This window comes from Chiloscyllium punctatum, chromosome 40, assembly GCF_047496795.1.
Source record: "Chiloscyllium punctatum isolate Juve2018m chromosome 40, sChiPun1.3, whole genome shotgun sequence".
Lineage (NCBI taxonomy): Eukaryota > Metazoa > Chordata > Chondrichthyes > Orectolobiformes > Hemiscylliidae > Chiloscyllium > Chiloscyllium punctatum.
The window spans coordinates 25,642,955-25,658,971 of NC_092778.1; the positions used below are offsets into that span (position 1 = coordinate 25,642,955).

Genomic DNA, 16,017 nt, shown 5'->3' on the forward strand with positions numbered 1-16,017 from the left:
CCCAGCTTCAGTGAAGGGTTATGCAATTCCAAGAATTCTTAATTTTCTCATTTTAAATTTTAACTTCAGTCAAATCAATTTTGAGTCAGTGCTGAATTTGGCTACCAGATGCTTAAAGGCTTGCTGACCCAAATCAAGACAGCTCACATTTTTATTCTTTGTCCACTAATGATTCTTTTAAATTGAATACCAGTTTTACTTTGTTGTTAAATTACTTGGTGATGGAAGATAAAAATGAGGGGCAAATTGTTTTAAAATGTCAGACGCAGCTCACAGATGCTCTGCAGCCCCTGAAACAGCACAAGCTTAATTAATTCTTGTTCATGTTATAATTGCAAGTGGAGCATTCGACAAATATCCTGAGCTACAAAACCTTTTGTCTATGCCAGATTGCTTCCAGTGTTCTGAAAGACTAAACAACAATTGTTAACTCAACAATCTGTTCCAGCATTATATGAACAATTTGATTAGTTTCTTCATCCAAACTAAGGACTCAAGTTTCGAGCTTTCTCACTGAGGGTGCAGAGTACAGGAACAGCCCAAATTGTTTCTAATTACAATTCTTTCCTACGAAAATGTCTTATCATAATGCCTTGATAACCATTTATTCCCTTGTTCATCACATAAATTACAAGCCTCCTTTTTAATCTTCGCCCACTCTAGACAAGTTCCATATTCTAGCCACTGGGTGGAATGAAATTAGTCCTCAATCTTGATTTTGATTCCCATCAGTGGCCACCTTATATTTGTCTCCTTCTTCTAGGCACACAAGTGAAAACTGATCTGACCTGGCCCAACCAATCAAACCCCTTCACGACCAAAATTGGTAGGCTACATTGAGTCAATAGTACAAAACTACTGGTCCATGCTGGTATTCATGCACCACACCAGCCTCAGCTCAACCTCTTGATCTAATGCTGTTAACCATCCTCTTCTACTCTTTTCACCTTCATGTTCTTATTCTCATTAAATGCATTGAACAGATACTTTCAATTCAACAATCATCAACTTGAATGCCCATGATTGAAATCTTCTGAATATCTGGAGTGAGATACTGATCAGTTTTCCTCTTATTTTCTTGTACAGACAGAAGAATCTTCTCAATCTATCTCAAATGTTGGTTTCTTATAATTCAAGTAATATCCTTGCAAATATTGTTCCAATGCCTCAAGTATCTTTTTACACACAGTAATTCAAAAATGGTCTTACCAAGGTCCTACATAAATGTAACATTTCTCTTTGCTTTTGCATCAGACCGTGAAAACACAGGAAAGAAACAGGAATAGCCCATTTGGCCCCTCAAGTCTGTTCCGTCATTAAGTAGGACTGTTGTAACAATCCTCCCGTCCACTTTCCTGCCTTTAGCCTGCACCCATCAATTTCCCTACTGATCAAGAAACTATCTCAGCCTGAAATATATGCAAGTACTCTGCTGCCACAGCTCTCTGTGGCAACAACTTCCAAAGACTTAACTCAGAGAAGAAATTCCTCCTCACCTCAGTCTTAAATTAACACCCTTTGTTCTAAGATTATATCTGCTGGTCCTAGACTCTTCCATGTGGGGAAAAATCCTTTTAGGATTCTTAACATTTGCCCCATCAAGCCACTTAAGTGTCTCAATGAGATCGCCTCTCACTTTTCTAAACTCCAGTGAGTAGAGATCCAACTTTGCTGATAAGACAATCCCTCCGAGCCAGAGATTATCCAAGTGAACCTTCTCTAAACTGCCTCCGATTAAACAATATCTTGCCATTTAACCAAACTAAAACTGCTCAGTGTTGGTCTCACCAGCATCTTTTCTTACACTCCTACCTCCTTGAAATAAAAGCCAGCATTCCATTAGCTTTCCAGATTCCCTGACACACCTGTGTACAAAACATAAAGCTAGCACAAGTATCCCCAAGTTCCTTAGTATTGCAGCTTTCTGCAGTTTTTCTTCATTTAAATAATGCTGTTCTTTTGTGCTCCCTTCAAAAATGAATTTCAGATTTTCTCACAATAAACTTTATTTGCTCACGTTTTGTCCATTTACTTAACAGATCAACGTATCTCTTGAAGTGTTTGTATCCTTTTCGCAGATTGCCTCTCCACCTATTTTTGTATCATCTGCAATTTTGCTAAAGTATATTTGCTTCCTTCCTCCTGGTCATTAATATAGATTGTAAATAGCTGCAGACCCAGCACTGATCCCTGTGGAACCCCACTGGTTTCACATGACCATCCCAAAAAATAACCCTTCATCCCCATTCAGTTTCCTGTGTCCCAGCCAGTACTCTATCCGCACCAAGACACCATCCATGGTCTCTTATCTTATGATTAACCTTGTGTGAGATGGCTTGTCAAATGCCTTCTGGAAGTCCAAATATAACACTGATATACACGGATTCTCCTCTATCTACTCTGGTTGGGACTTTCTCAAAAGAAAATTAGTTGGACACAATTTCACTTTCATGAAACCATGTAGACTCTGCTTGACGATGATTTGGAGACACCAGTGATGGACTGGGGTGTACTAAATTAAAAATTACACAACGCCAGGTTATAGTCCAACAGGTTTATTTGTAAGCACTAGCTTTTGGAGCGTTGCTCCTTCATCAGATGATTGTGGAGAATAAGATTGTAAGACACAGAATTTATAACAAAAGTTTACAGTGTGATGTAACTGAAATTATGTATTGAAAAAGACCTCGATTGTTTGTTAAGTCTCTCATGTTTTAGAATGATCATGTTGTTATCTGTTCTTTCATATGTAAATGGTCCCTGCAGAACAATCTACAGACAGGACTGTTCTCTACCAGTCGGACAACATTTCAGCGGTCTGAGACATTCGACTTCGGATTTTCGGGTGACCGTCTTCCAAGGCAGACTTTGGGACAGGCAACAACGAAAAGTGGCCGAGCAGAAGCTGATAACAAAGTTCGGTACCCATGGGGGTGGTCTCAATGAACCTTGGGTTCATGTCACACTACAGGTGACCCCATTGCACTATACATACACACAGACAGATTAGATTAGATTAGATTCCCTACAGTGTGGAAACTGGCCCTTCGGCCCAACAAATCCACACCGACCGTCTGAAGAGCAACCCACCCAGACCCATTCCCCTACATTCACCCCTGACTAATCCACCTAACACTATGGGCAATTTAGAATGGCCAATTCACCTAATCTACACATCTTTGGACTGTGGGGGGAAATTGGAGCACCCGGAGGAACCCACAAAGGCATAGGGAGAATGTGCAAACTCCACAAACACAGTTGCCCAAGGCGGGAATTGAACCCAGGTCCCTGGTGCTGTGAGGCAACAGTGTTAACCACTGAGCCACCATGCCACAGATGAATGCACACACATATAAAAACACACACACACACACACACACACACACACACACACCCCTCCCTCATACAATCACACATGCAATCCCATACACACACTCACAGACTTCATGCCCTTTACACTCACACTCATACTCACACCCTCTCACAGAGGCTCAACCACCACACACACACACAAGCACACATCTAAGTTTGTGGGGTGAATTTGTACTTGCAGAATTACATTTTATTTTTGCTCAAAAACTGCATGAATCCATGTAAGATTCTGTAAATCCATTTTTTAAAGATTAAAATCAGTCTCATCATTATGGCACAGACAGCCTCACAGGGAGTTAACACCTTCAATACCTTATCTGGGCCAACATGACACCAATTGTTAAAGTGCACTTGAGAATGTAACTTTTATAAAAACTGGCGTTGTATATTTTTTAACTCTACTTGATTAGATTGTGATTTTTCAAGTGGGCTGCTATTACTTCCTTAATCAATAATTCCCATATTTCTCCAACAATAAATGTTAGGCTGATGTTTAGCCACTTTTTGTCTCCCTCCTTTTCGAAAAGGAGTGTCACATTGGCAGTTTTCCAATCTTCTGCTAATTCTCCAGAGTCCAAGGATTTTTGGAAAATTACAAACAATGCATCCACTATCTCTGTAGTTACATCTTATAGGATCCTAGGATGCAAGCCATTGAGGCCAGGGGAGCTATCTGCATTTAGCCCCATTACTTTGTCAATTACTACTTCTCTAGTGATGAAGATGGTACTAATTCCTCCCCTCACTCTTTAGTTGAAATTGCATGTTTGAAGTACCTTCCACACTAAAGATTGATGCAAAATATCTGTAACTCCTCTACCATTTCCTTTTCCTCTATAATTATCTACCCAGGTTCATTCACTTGGACTTTTTCCTTTTTATTTTTCAAGAAGCTCATTGTCAGTTTTCATATTGTCCACAAATTTGCCCTTGTAGGTGTTTTTTCTATTATCTTCTACTCCTCCTCTGCTGGATTCCAAATCTATCCCAGTCTTTCGAACTATGACTTGTGCCTCCTTATATGCTTTTATTTCAACTTTATTCTCTCCTCAACCTTCTTGGTTCGCCATAGTTGGTTTATTCCTATGTTAGAATTCCTCTCTTGGGGTGGAGCGGTGGCTCAGTGGTTAGCACTGCTGCCTCACAGCGCCAGGGATCCAAGTTCAACTCCAGTCTCAGGTGAATGTCTGTGTGGAGTTTACACATTCTGCCCACGAGCATGGGTTTCTTCTGGTTTCCTCCCACAATCCAAAGATGTGCAGGTTAGGTGAACTGGTAATGTTAAATTGCCCGTAGTGTTCAGGGGTGTATAAGTTAGATGCACTAGTCAGGGATAAATGGAGAGTAATCAGGCAGGGGAATGGGTCTGGGTGGGTTACACTTCAGAGGGTTGGACTTGTTGGGCCAAATGGCCTGTTTCCACACCGTAGGGATTCTATTCTAGAATCTTTCCTCTATTAGAAACATTCCTTCTCATTGGGATATATTTTGCTGAAAATCATGAATTACCTCCCTAAATATCTGCCACTGTATGCTTGTTGTATTTCCTGCTCACTTATCTTCCCCCATCCACTTTAGCCAACTCTATCCTCATTTCACTGTAACTCCTTTTATTTATTTTCAACACAGTTATTGTTTCTGACTAAGTTTTTCATTCTCAAACTGATTAAATTCTATTGTGTTATGATCACTACTTCTTCAGGGACCTTTTACTCACAGGTCATTTATTAACTGCCACGAGATCTAGGATAACTTGTTCCTTGGCTGACTCCACGACAAATTGCTCTACAAAACTATCACTAATTCACTCTATTGCAACACCCTTTCAAACTTGATTGACCCAAATAACATGTAGATTAAAGTCACCTACTCTGTTCTTTTTACATGTTCCGATTAGTTGTTGATTTAAATCCTTTCCTACAGTGTGGCTACTGTTTGGGGATCCTACCAATGTCTTCTTTCCCTTGCAGTTATTTACCTCCATCAAAATGGACTCCACATCATCGAAACCTCGATCTCCCACAACTCATCTCTCATTTACATAGCATCCCCACCATCTTTTCCTTCTGTTCTGTCTTTCTGAAAGGTCAGATATCCCTGAATGATAAGTTCCCAGTTTTGATCATCTTGTAAACACGTTTCTGTAATGGCTAGAAGATCATATTAATTTATCTCAATTTGTGCCATCAGTTCATCTCCATTATTCTGAATGCTTCGTGCATTGAGATACAAAAGCCTTATGTTTGTTCTTCTGTCAAATTTCCCTTTACTTTTGCATTCCTTGGTGGAATATGACATTCACACATTTTGACCTTCCCTTTCATTCACTGGTAACAATCAGCCCCATCACTAATCTGCAATAATACCATCTCATTTACCCATGATTTTTTAAAAACTTTTCATGCAACTGAATACAGCTTCTTCACTCTACATTCCAGTTATGCAACTCACCAACAATTACCAGAAAACATAGTCTGTTCTTTGTGCTGAGGTATCAAATGCCACTTTACATTTCACTTCACCACCAACTGTTTAAGTAACAAAAGTGAAGTCATTGATGATGAAAATACATGGCTGACGGCAGACTGCTGCTCACTCATCCTCATACTGACACTCCAGCTATATTACTCACCAAAGAATTAGGATTCAAATGCATTATGCACACAACGTACTGCCACAAGTTTCAAAGATCTGAAAAGACGTGGTGGTCTCATGATGTATGCACCCAAGACAATGGTATCCACTATTTCTGTTGACGATAATCACTATTTGATTTTTGGGTTTCAGGGAGCAAAGTGGATTTCCAGTCGTGTAAAAATAATTCTATTAATAAGCAAATGGATGGTTCAGTATGATTCAGCTGGAACCCATCCCATTCCTCTATTCCACCTTTGTACTGGCTTTTGGCAGTTTAAAAGAGGAACACCAAGTCTTCACCAAGGTTGAGAGGTGACTGATTATCTTTTATGTCTTTATTAAGAGGGTTAGATAAGGTGGACAGAAAGAGCCTTTTTCCAAGTATGATGACGGCGAGCACGAGGGGGCATAGCTTTAAACTGAGGGGTGATAGATATAGGACAGATGTCGGATGTAGTTTCTTTACTCAGAGTAGTAAGGGTATGGAATGCAACGGTAGTAGATTCACCAACTTTAAGGTACATTTAAGTCGTCATTGGACAAGCATATGGATGTACATGGAATAGTGTAGGTTAGATGGGCTTCAGATTGGTATGACAGATCGGTGCAACATCGAGGGCCGAAGGGCCTGTACTGTGCTGTAATGTTCTATGTTCATTTCTTCTCTCCTTTGGATAGAAGACCACATTGTGAGCAGCGAATTCAGTAGGCTTGAAGCGTAGGTACATCGTTGCTTCAGCCGGAAGGTGCCTTTTCTTCCTTGCTGGCATATAATCCATCCCATTATCTACCCAAATGTCATTTTCTCTCTCTTTCTGGGCTGCTCTCCACTGTCCAATCACTTCTTTTCCCCTCCACCCCTTGTCTTTAGGATATATAAAACCCTTTCCTTGCTACTATTAGTTCTGAAAGGTCACTGGATACAAAACGTTAACTCTGCTTTCTCTCTTATAGATGCTGCCAGACCTGATGAGATTCTCTGACAGTTTCTGTTTTTTTCTTCTCAAGTTCCTCATCTTTGTAACCATTCTGGTAAACCACTTCTGCACTCTCTTCAATGTGTTCACATCCTTTACACAATACATTAGCTGAGGTCTAATGTATTTTGCACAAGCTCAACATCACTTCTTTGATTTTGTACTCTGTACCCCTATTGATAAAACCAAGGAGGCACGAAAGAGGGTTTCAAAAACAGATCAAATGAGACATGATGAAATCAGGTGATGCTGAAATCAAAATCGGTGATTTAGGCATCGCCAAATGTGGTCAGTAGCTCATCTCAAGATCAAATATGAACAGACAAATGAAAGCAGAGTACTGTAAATGTTGGTGCTGAGTATAAAAATGGAAAGCACTTGAAAATCTCAGTAAGTCTATCTGTAAAGACGAGTTAAGTTTTGGGTCCAATATATTTCTTGTTCAGGTAATTCCCAAGAAAGGTTATATCAGACTTGAAGCATCTCTCTCCACAGATGCTGCTAGATCAGCTACTTTCTCAAGCACTTTCTGCTTTTATTTGAGGTTGTGAACCTGTTGCGCAGGTGTATGACGAAATTGACCGCTTGAAAACAGTTTTGAGTAGGTGCTGAAAGCAATAGTTTCATTTCACATATTAATCATGCTGTTCACATAACTATGCAAATTGATCTCATTAAACGTCAACTGAGTTGTGTTGCTGAATTCCTCAAATACACACACACAACACAACCTTTTCGGTAGCCTGATTGTATTGAAAGAAACGTCTCCTAATCTGTATAACCTCATTCTTTTACTGGGTTCACAAGCATGAATCGCATTGTTGGCTGAAGAAGGGTCACTGGAACTTGACGTTAATTCTGCTTTTACTCCACAGACGCCGCGAGACTTGCTCAGTTTCACCAGCAATTTCTGTTTTTGTTTCAGACAGTTTCTTTTTTGTTTTAGTGTGAAACTACCTTACTGCTTAAAAGTCCAGTTTTTGTCGGCGGCTGATGACTTTTGACAGCTTCCAAAATTAATGTGACCCTTCTTCAGCCAACAATGCAATTCATGCTTGTGAACCCCAGTAAAAGAATGAGGTTATACAGATTAGGAGACATTTCTTTCAATACAATCAGGCTACCGAAAAGGTTAAAGATAATACATTGATATCGGTCAAATAACTTTGACTATCAAGATAGAAGTGGCCAGAAGTTCTCTGCTCTTCTCTCCCAATTAAATCCAGAAGGCCCACATTTGGTGATTGCAAGATTTTTGCTATCACTAATCAAGTTAGAAGTTTATTGTAACTTTCTGTGTTTTAACAACTATCGGGCTTCCATTATAAATTTAATCTGTTTGAACGTTTGATTCAACTCTCGGTATTACTGCCACAGATTAATCCCAGAAATTAGAACAGGTGACAGACATGTGACCCATTTGCTTAATGCCATGTTTGTTTACTTCTTCTGTATTGACCATTAGACACAACTCTGTGAATTCACTCTCAACTGCCTGGTATCATGGTACAAGTTTCTCTTATTGTCGGCCATTCCGGGCAGATATATAAAGAATCATAGCTATCTCTACACTGCCTTTAAGCCTTGTGGTTCTTGGCCACATCATCTCCAGAAATGGGATGTATTTCTTGAAACACAATAATTACTTGTAATAGCTCCCAAATGCTGCACATGCTGCTAAGTTGAGGCAGTGTAGCTTAGATCAGTTAGGATGTTTGGCACAGCTGCCTTTGGATAAATGCATACATGGCTATGAGGTCAAGAAAAAGCATTCATGGATTTACATGACAGTTGGACAGATGAAGCCTTAAATGGTTAAACTGATCACAAGTCTTTAAACCACAAGCGGCTGTTTCTATTTAACTTGCTGCATATCATGACTGGTGCGCATGAAGCAACCATAACATTCAGACTCGGATTATGGTCACAAGAGCAGACTGAGTGTGGGATTCCATGTACTTTTTCTTCTTTGCACAGCAATTCAAACATTTGTAAATGTTAAAGAATGTTTAAGCAATAGACTATGGTCCCTTTCCTAAATCACAGCACTGGCATTATATGATGCAGTTCAACAGTGAAATAAAAAGGAAAAGAAAACCTAGCATAAATTAAGGAGAAGCCAGATTAACAACATAATGAATATAATACTACTGCCCATTCATGAAAACAAAAGCCAAAAGAATTATTATCTAGAATGCTGGAAGCCAAACAAATTTTATTCCATAACAAAGTTTCCCATCCAGGCCAGGAATCATAGAAGTTATGGTGGAAGCCATTCAGCCTGATTATCTCTTTTTGAAGGAATCCTCATCACTTAATCATAAATACTACCAGACAAATACCGGTGGCTCAATGGTTAGCACTGCTGCCCCACAGCGCCAGGGACCCAGGTTCAGTTCTAGCCTCAGGCGACTGACTCTGTGAAGTTTGCACATTCCCCCTCTAGCTGCATGGGTTTCTCCGGGTGCTCCGGTTTCCTCCCACAGTCCAAAGATGAAGATGAATTGGCCATGTGAAATTGCCCATAATGTCAGGGATGTGTAGGCTAGGTGCATTAGACAGGGGAAAATATAGAGTAATAGGGTGGGGAAGTGGGTCTGGGTGGAATACTCATTGAAGGGTTGGTGTGGACAATTAACAATCTTAAAGGAAGACTGTTCTTGTAAAAATTATTTGAAGGAAATGTATACGCAGTTACACTTACCAAGTCTATATTTAATTCTGAACTGGAATTAATTAAGTTTTCAAAAGTTTTTTGAGTTTCCTAATCAATGCGAATAATAGAAATTGATGTCATCCCTCTGCAACTATAAACATAACAAAATCAACAATTACCAGAAAACACTGTCTGTTCTTTGTGCTGAGGTATCAAATGCCACTTTACATTTCACTTCACCACCAACTGTTTAAGTAACAAAAGTGAAGTCATTGATGATGAAAACACATGGCTGACGGCAGACTGCTGCTCACTCATCCCCATACTGACTCTCCAGCTATACTACTCCTAAGAATTAGGATTCAAATGCATTATGCACACAACATACTGCCACAAGTTTCAAAGACCTGAAAAGATGTGGTGGTCTCACCATTGATGTGTGCACCCAAGACAGTGGTGACCATTATTTCTGCACCCTGTTGACTATAATCACTATTTGATTTTTGGGCTACTGGGATCGAAGCGGATTGTCCAGTTCATGTAAAGATAATTCTATTAATAAGCAAATGGATAAGTTGTTAAAATGAAATATTTGCAACTGTTACTACACGTTAATAAAAACCGAACAGGTATTTATCAACCACAGTCTTGGTTCTCTCAATAGCTGCACAGAGCATCACAAAAAGTGAAGAAGAAAGTGAGAGAGAAAGCAAAAACCTTAAGAAAATCATGTTTTTTCCCTCCCTTACCACAATCCATACGTTGAACATCACAGTCAGGAGATTCAACAAGTTTCAAGAACCCAGAAGATAAAGGTGCCAAATAGCACTAGGTGGTGGACCTGCTGACTATCCTTCATTACTCCATTCCCCACAAGAAAAGCACGGTGATCTGATGATAGAGACATCTGGGTCTATTAAGTTTACCCATCTTGAAGCATGGTTAGGGCGCAAGATACTCAACTGCAAAGTATCCGGTTTGCAAATTCAAATCCAAGCATTCCAAAATACAGCCTATTCAGCCGCACTGCACAAGATTTTATTTCACTGACAACAAATGCAGGCTAAGTATAAACAACATCATAAGCCTAAATTTTCAAACCAGCATTATCTTAGCACAGGCTTCAAACCATTTATCAGGTAAACAGTGATCTTAACAGATCAATCAGAACTCCTGCATTTACTGTTCCAAGAACTAACTGTTCAACTGTAACTGCAGATCTTCAAGTGGCAGTGTTGGAAAACCAGGAAATGAAATGGACTGTGGAATTCACTAGCTTGACAAAGGGCAGTAAATTGGGAAGGCAAGGAAAACTTATCCATTCAAAGGGCATCAAGCTTCACTTCCAACTGTTTGCACATCTTCACCCTCGCATATCCAAAAAAAAATTGAAATATATTTTTAAAAATTAAGCATGCAACAGCTTGCACTTACATTGACAAGCTTGACACAGAAAAATTCCAACGGGATTCACAAGACAAGTTTCATGAAGCATCTTTGAGGTGGAAGAAATATAAAAAATTTCAGGACATAGAGCTAGATGGCAGAAGGCATTGCAGCCAACTTTGGAGAAAATTAGTTTTAGAATTTAAAAAAAACAACAAGAATTGGATTAATGCACCGCGTTAAGGCATACCATTTCCATGGTGTGGTTTCTATAAATAGAATTCTTACATTCGGAGGCTTACTGAAGATTTTAACTAGTATGGTGACGAAACCTACATCCAGAACCTCAACCAGAGCTACGAATCTTCTCAAAACTCGCTAGAATCCTTACAGCGTGGAAACAGGCCCTATAAGTCCACACCAACCCTCCGAAGAACATCACACCCAAACCAATTTCCCATTTCTCTACATTTACGCCTAACCTACATATCTCTGAACACTATGGGCAATTTAGCATGGCCAATTAACCAAACCTGCAGATCTTTGGATTGCGGGAGGGAACCGGAGAACCTGGCGGAAACCCACACAGACACGACGAGAATGTGCAAACTCCACACAGACAGTCTCCAGAGGCTGGAATCGAACCCACGTCTCTGGCGCTTGTGAGGCTGCAGTGCTAACCACTGAACCACCGTGCCACCCCTGGTTACTAGGTACTTTAAAATTCTTCTGTACACACAGTAAATACAATAACAGACATGTTCCAAAACGATTCCATGAAGAAAAAGACTTAAAGCATTAATCCAAGTGCATTATGTTGTGCAGTAATATATGAAAGATGATAACTCCAGGAACTCTCTTCACTTCCTAGAAACTGGGTTTCCAATTTTAAATGCACTTTTAAAATGATATATTCAAGTTGGGAGTTGCACATTCTTTAAAAAGTCAACAAATTAGCTAAAGAGATGTAATGTTTACAGTAAACCAAAGAAAACACAAACAATCTTGAAATTTTTACCAAGGTGGACTGCAGTTAGTTCAAAGAAGAATTATGTATCTAAAATTCAAGTATCATCATTACTTATCCCAATTTGGCCTGGTCACAAATTGTGATGACAGAATAGCTTCACAATAAACCTTGTGAATTCTGTTAAAGGGTCAGGTTACTGCCTCTGTATTCAATGTTCATCTTATCTCAAGGAGGTCACCAAAAGAATCTGAGCAGTGTATTTTTAAACCTTCATGAACTGGTTCCTGGCTGCTCATCTTATCCATCTCACTTTTATCAAAACAACAGCAAAGAACTACAGATAGCAGCTAAGGAAGCATCTGTGGAGATAGAAATACACTAATGATGTAGGATGATGATCTGACAGTTCTGATAAAAAGGGCATCAACAAAAACTTTAATTTGGCTCCTGTCTCCAAAGATGATGCCTGACCTACTGAGTAGTACCAGCTTCTACTTTTCCTTAACCACGTCTGTAACTAAAATGTAGATAAAAATCTGCATGATGATTTATTTGTCTGGTGTTACTGTCATCATCAGTCTCATGAAATTTTGACAGACATAGTGGAATTCTTATGTATTGCAGCTAAATATGTTTAGTTTTCATGCAAGATGTGAAATCCAAGATTACACTATACTTTGTCAGTATTTGGTTCATAGGGAATGAGGAGTTACCTTGCTTCTGCATGGACCTGAGAAATGCGATTTGGAAACAACCTGAATTGCAACTCAGTAACAGGGCAAACATCAGGGTGTTTATAAAAAATCTCATGTTTGAACTGGTTTCCTTTTCAAATATCAATTTCTCAGTGTCAAAGTTACTGTGTCATTCTACATTTGCACAATTTAAGCTCCATTTTTTGTAATTTTTAAGTCTTTTGAAGTCCTTCTTCAAATGCATCATACATCGCTTCACATGAGGGCATGTTACAATCCATTTGCTTGTCATCTGAATGGACAGATATTTGTTTATAGAAACTTAGCTTCTGTGTTATAATATGCCTAATGATGCCACAAAGTTCAAACAAAAATGAACTTCCTTCAAAGCGCAGAGGTGGCCTTTTAATTGCAGCAACATATCTTATTCCTTATCAGTTGGAGGGCAAGCCTTTTGAAAAAAAAACAAGGAATTGTTAATGACGCCTGAAGGTGAACGTGTTCTAGAAAATATTTAGTGCTTGGATAGCCAATGTATTTGAGAATTAATTAATATTAACGAGTTTTGAGAAGATTTGTAGCTCAGGATGAGGTTCTGGATGTAGGTTTGCTCGCTGAGCTGGAATGTTCATTTTCAGACATTTCGTCACCATACTAGGTAACATCTTCAGTGAGCCTCCAGATGTAGCACTGTTGATGTTTCCTGCTTTCTATTTATATGCTTGGGTTTCTTTGGGTCGGTGATGTAATTTCCTATGGTGATATCATTTCCTATGGTGATGTATTTCCTGTTCTTTTTCTCAGGAGGTGGTAAACGGTGTCCAAGTCAAAGTGTTTGTTGATAGAGTTCCAGTTGGAATGCCATACTTCTAGGATGGTTCTTAGAGATACAGTATTGCAGAGACTCGAACGAACAGCTCTACCAACTATCCACTATGTGGGTCCGCTATGTGGATGACACCTTTGTCATCACTAAATGAAACAAATTAGAGGAAACCTTCAAGACCATCAATAATACCCTTACTGGCATAAACTTCAAAGAGGAGGAAAACAATAACAAACTGCCATTCTAAATGTCAAATTACATTAGAGCAAACAGCCAATGGGGAACTTCAAACCAGCGTCTACAGGAAAACAACACATACAGACCAAATATTGAACAACAGAAGCAATCATCCCAACATCCACAAACAAAGCTGCATCAGAACATTATTTCAACATGCCATCACACACTGCAGCGCAGAGGAAAATCACCTATACAGTGTATTCAAAAAGAACTGGTACCTAATGAACACAGTTTGCAGACTTCTCAGCGACAAACCCAAACAAGCAGACAAAATACATCCAGGAATCCTAGCCACTCTCCCCTACATGTACCAGGCTACTCCGACCTCTTGGCATCATGGTAGCCCACAAATCTACCAACACATGGAAACAGTTACTGATGAACCTAAAGGACCCTATACCAACAACTTTTAAAACTAATGTCATTTACAAAATACCATGCAAGAACTGTCACAAACACTACATTGGACAAACAGGCAGAAAAGAAGCCACCAGGAAACACTAACAACAACTAGCCACAAAACGACATGACCCACTCTCACTAGTATCCTTACATACAGATAAGGAAGGATACCACTTCGACTGGGACAACACATCCATCCTAGGACAAGCCAAACAGAATTCGTAGAAGCATGGCATTCCAACCGGAACTCGATCAATAAACACATTGACTTGGACCCCGTTTACCAACCCCCTGAGAAAAAGAACAGGAAATGACATCACCACAGGAAATTACATCACTGACCCAAAGAAATCCAAAGCATATAAATAGAAAGCAGGAAACATCAGCAGTGCTTCGTCCGGAGGCTCACTGAAGATGTTACCTAGTATGGTGACGAAATGTCTGAAAATGAATCTTCCAGCTCAGCGAGCAAACCTATATCCAGAATTAATTAATATCTTTTCTGGCATGTTTTAATTACTCCACACTGCAACATTTGCTGAAGAGGCAAGATGATGGTCTGTTCAAAGCTTCTGCAAATACTACTGATTAATTGTATATGAAGAGATTACAACAGTAATGCAGATTGACTGAGCTTCAAAGTAGCAGAAGCACAAAGCTTTATTTGGTGTTCCCCATAACATGGCTGCAATTCAAAATTGCTGTGCAGAAAAACACACACAAATTGGAGTTGTTACGGTAAAGTTGCCACAGTTTAGAGAGAGACAATTGCAGGGGAGTTTAACTTGAGGAACAAGGCTGAGAAGACAGAACCAACACTGTCACCTCAGCTGATGCATGAGCTGAACCTGCGCTGCTGGTATCATTCTGTATCGTAAATAAGCCACCCAGCCAACTAAGTTATATCAGAATATATCAGAACAGAGGGGAGTTTGCTGTGTCAGCAAAACATATAAACTTCATCATAGATTAAAAACATTTTTAAACTGAAAAGGGTCTATAAGCAAGACACTAATCTCATGTTGGAGGAGCTTTCTTACCTGCACACAAGTGTTGCAATGATGACGCACCATGCTGTACAGCAGCAGTCTGCATTTGGCTGATCTTCATTCTTCCTCCGACAACACAGCCAAAAGGAATAGAAGAGAAGGAAAAGGAGGTTGAGGGAAAGGCAGACCAGAGCGACTCCACCCAACAGCAAAAGTGACTGTAGGAAAAAGAGGGGGAGAAAAAAGTTAATAATGAGTTAAATGTATCAACTAGAACTATCTCTTGTAGACCTTAAATTTAGAAACATTCGCAGTGAATTTAAGGCAATCACTTAACAGAGGGCTGAAGTAGTTTCTTGTTTATCTGTGTATCAGTGAGTACATGCAGTTGTGGCAAATATATTGGTTCAGTATATCACTGCTAGGTTCTGGGGATGCAGTGATGGAAAACAGGAGTACAGAAAAACCCAGCTTTAAAGCATTTGCAAAACCACATTTTACCATACAGCAAGTGTGGAAATTATAACAGCAAAAATAGAAACTGTTTACAGTTTTACAGAGGATGAACCCAAGCTGGGCAGAGTCAAATTTGAATTCTCGCTTGACAAGTTACCTTCATTTTTAGAAATGTGCTGGAATTAAGTAAATAAGACTAAGAGAAACAAGATCTCAAAATTGCTGGCATATGAGCAAATTTGAATTTCAATTATTACTGTCGGCCAAAGTCAATCAACAATTCCACATTTCATATGCAGCATTTTTGTTCCTAAAAAGAGAAGTACTTGAATGGTGGCTTTTGAAAAAAAGCATACTTAATGTTTTCAACATTGTGAAGAAGGTATACATTTAACTATGTGCACTTTCATA

The 16,017-nt window shown here is 39.4% G+C and overlaps 1 protein-coding gene across 3 annotated transcripts in view; it reads right to left on the bottom strand.

The window, feature by feature from the left end:
• LOC140464440 (protein tweety homolog 3-like) overlaps window positions 1–16,017 on the bottom strand; it is a 267,986-nt gene that overhangs the window by 157,732 nt on the left and 94,237 nt on the right. For all 3 annotated transcript variants that reach the window (XM_072559492.1, XM_072559494.1, XM_072559493.1), the window contains exon 2: window positions 15,202–15,368. In XM_072559492.1, coding sequence (XP_072415593.1) covers window positions 15,202–15,368 — 167 coding nt within the window. The remainder of the gene's footprint in view (window positions 1–15,201; window positions 15,369–16,017) is intronic.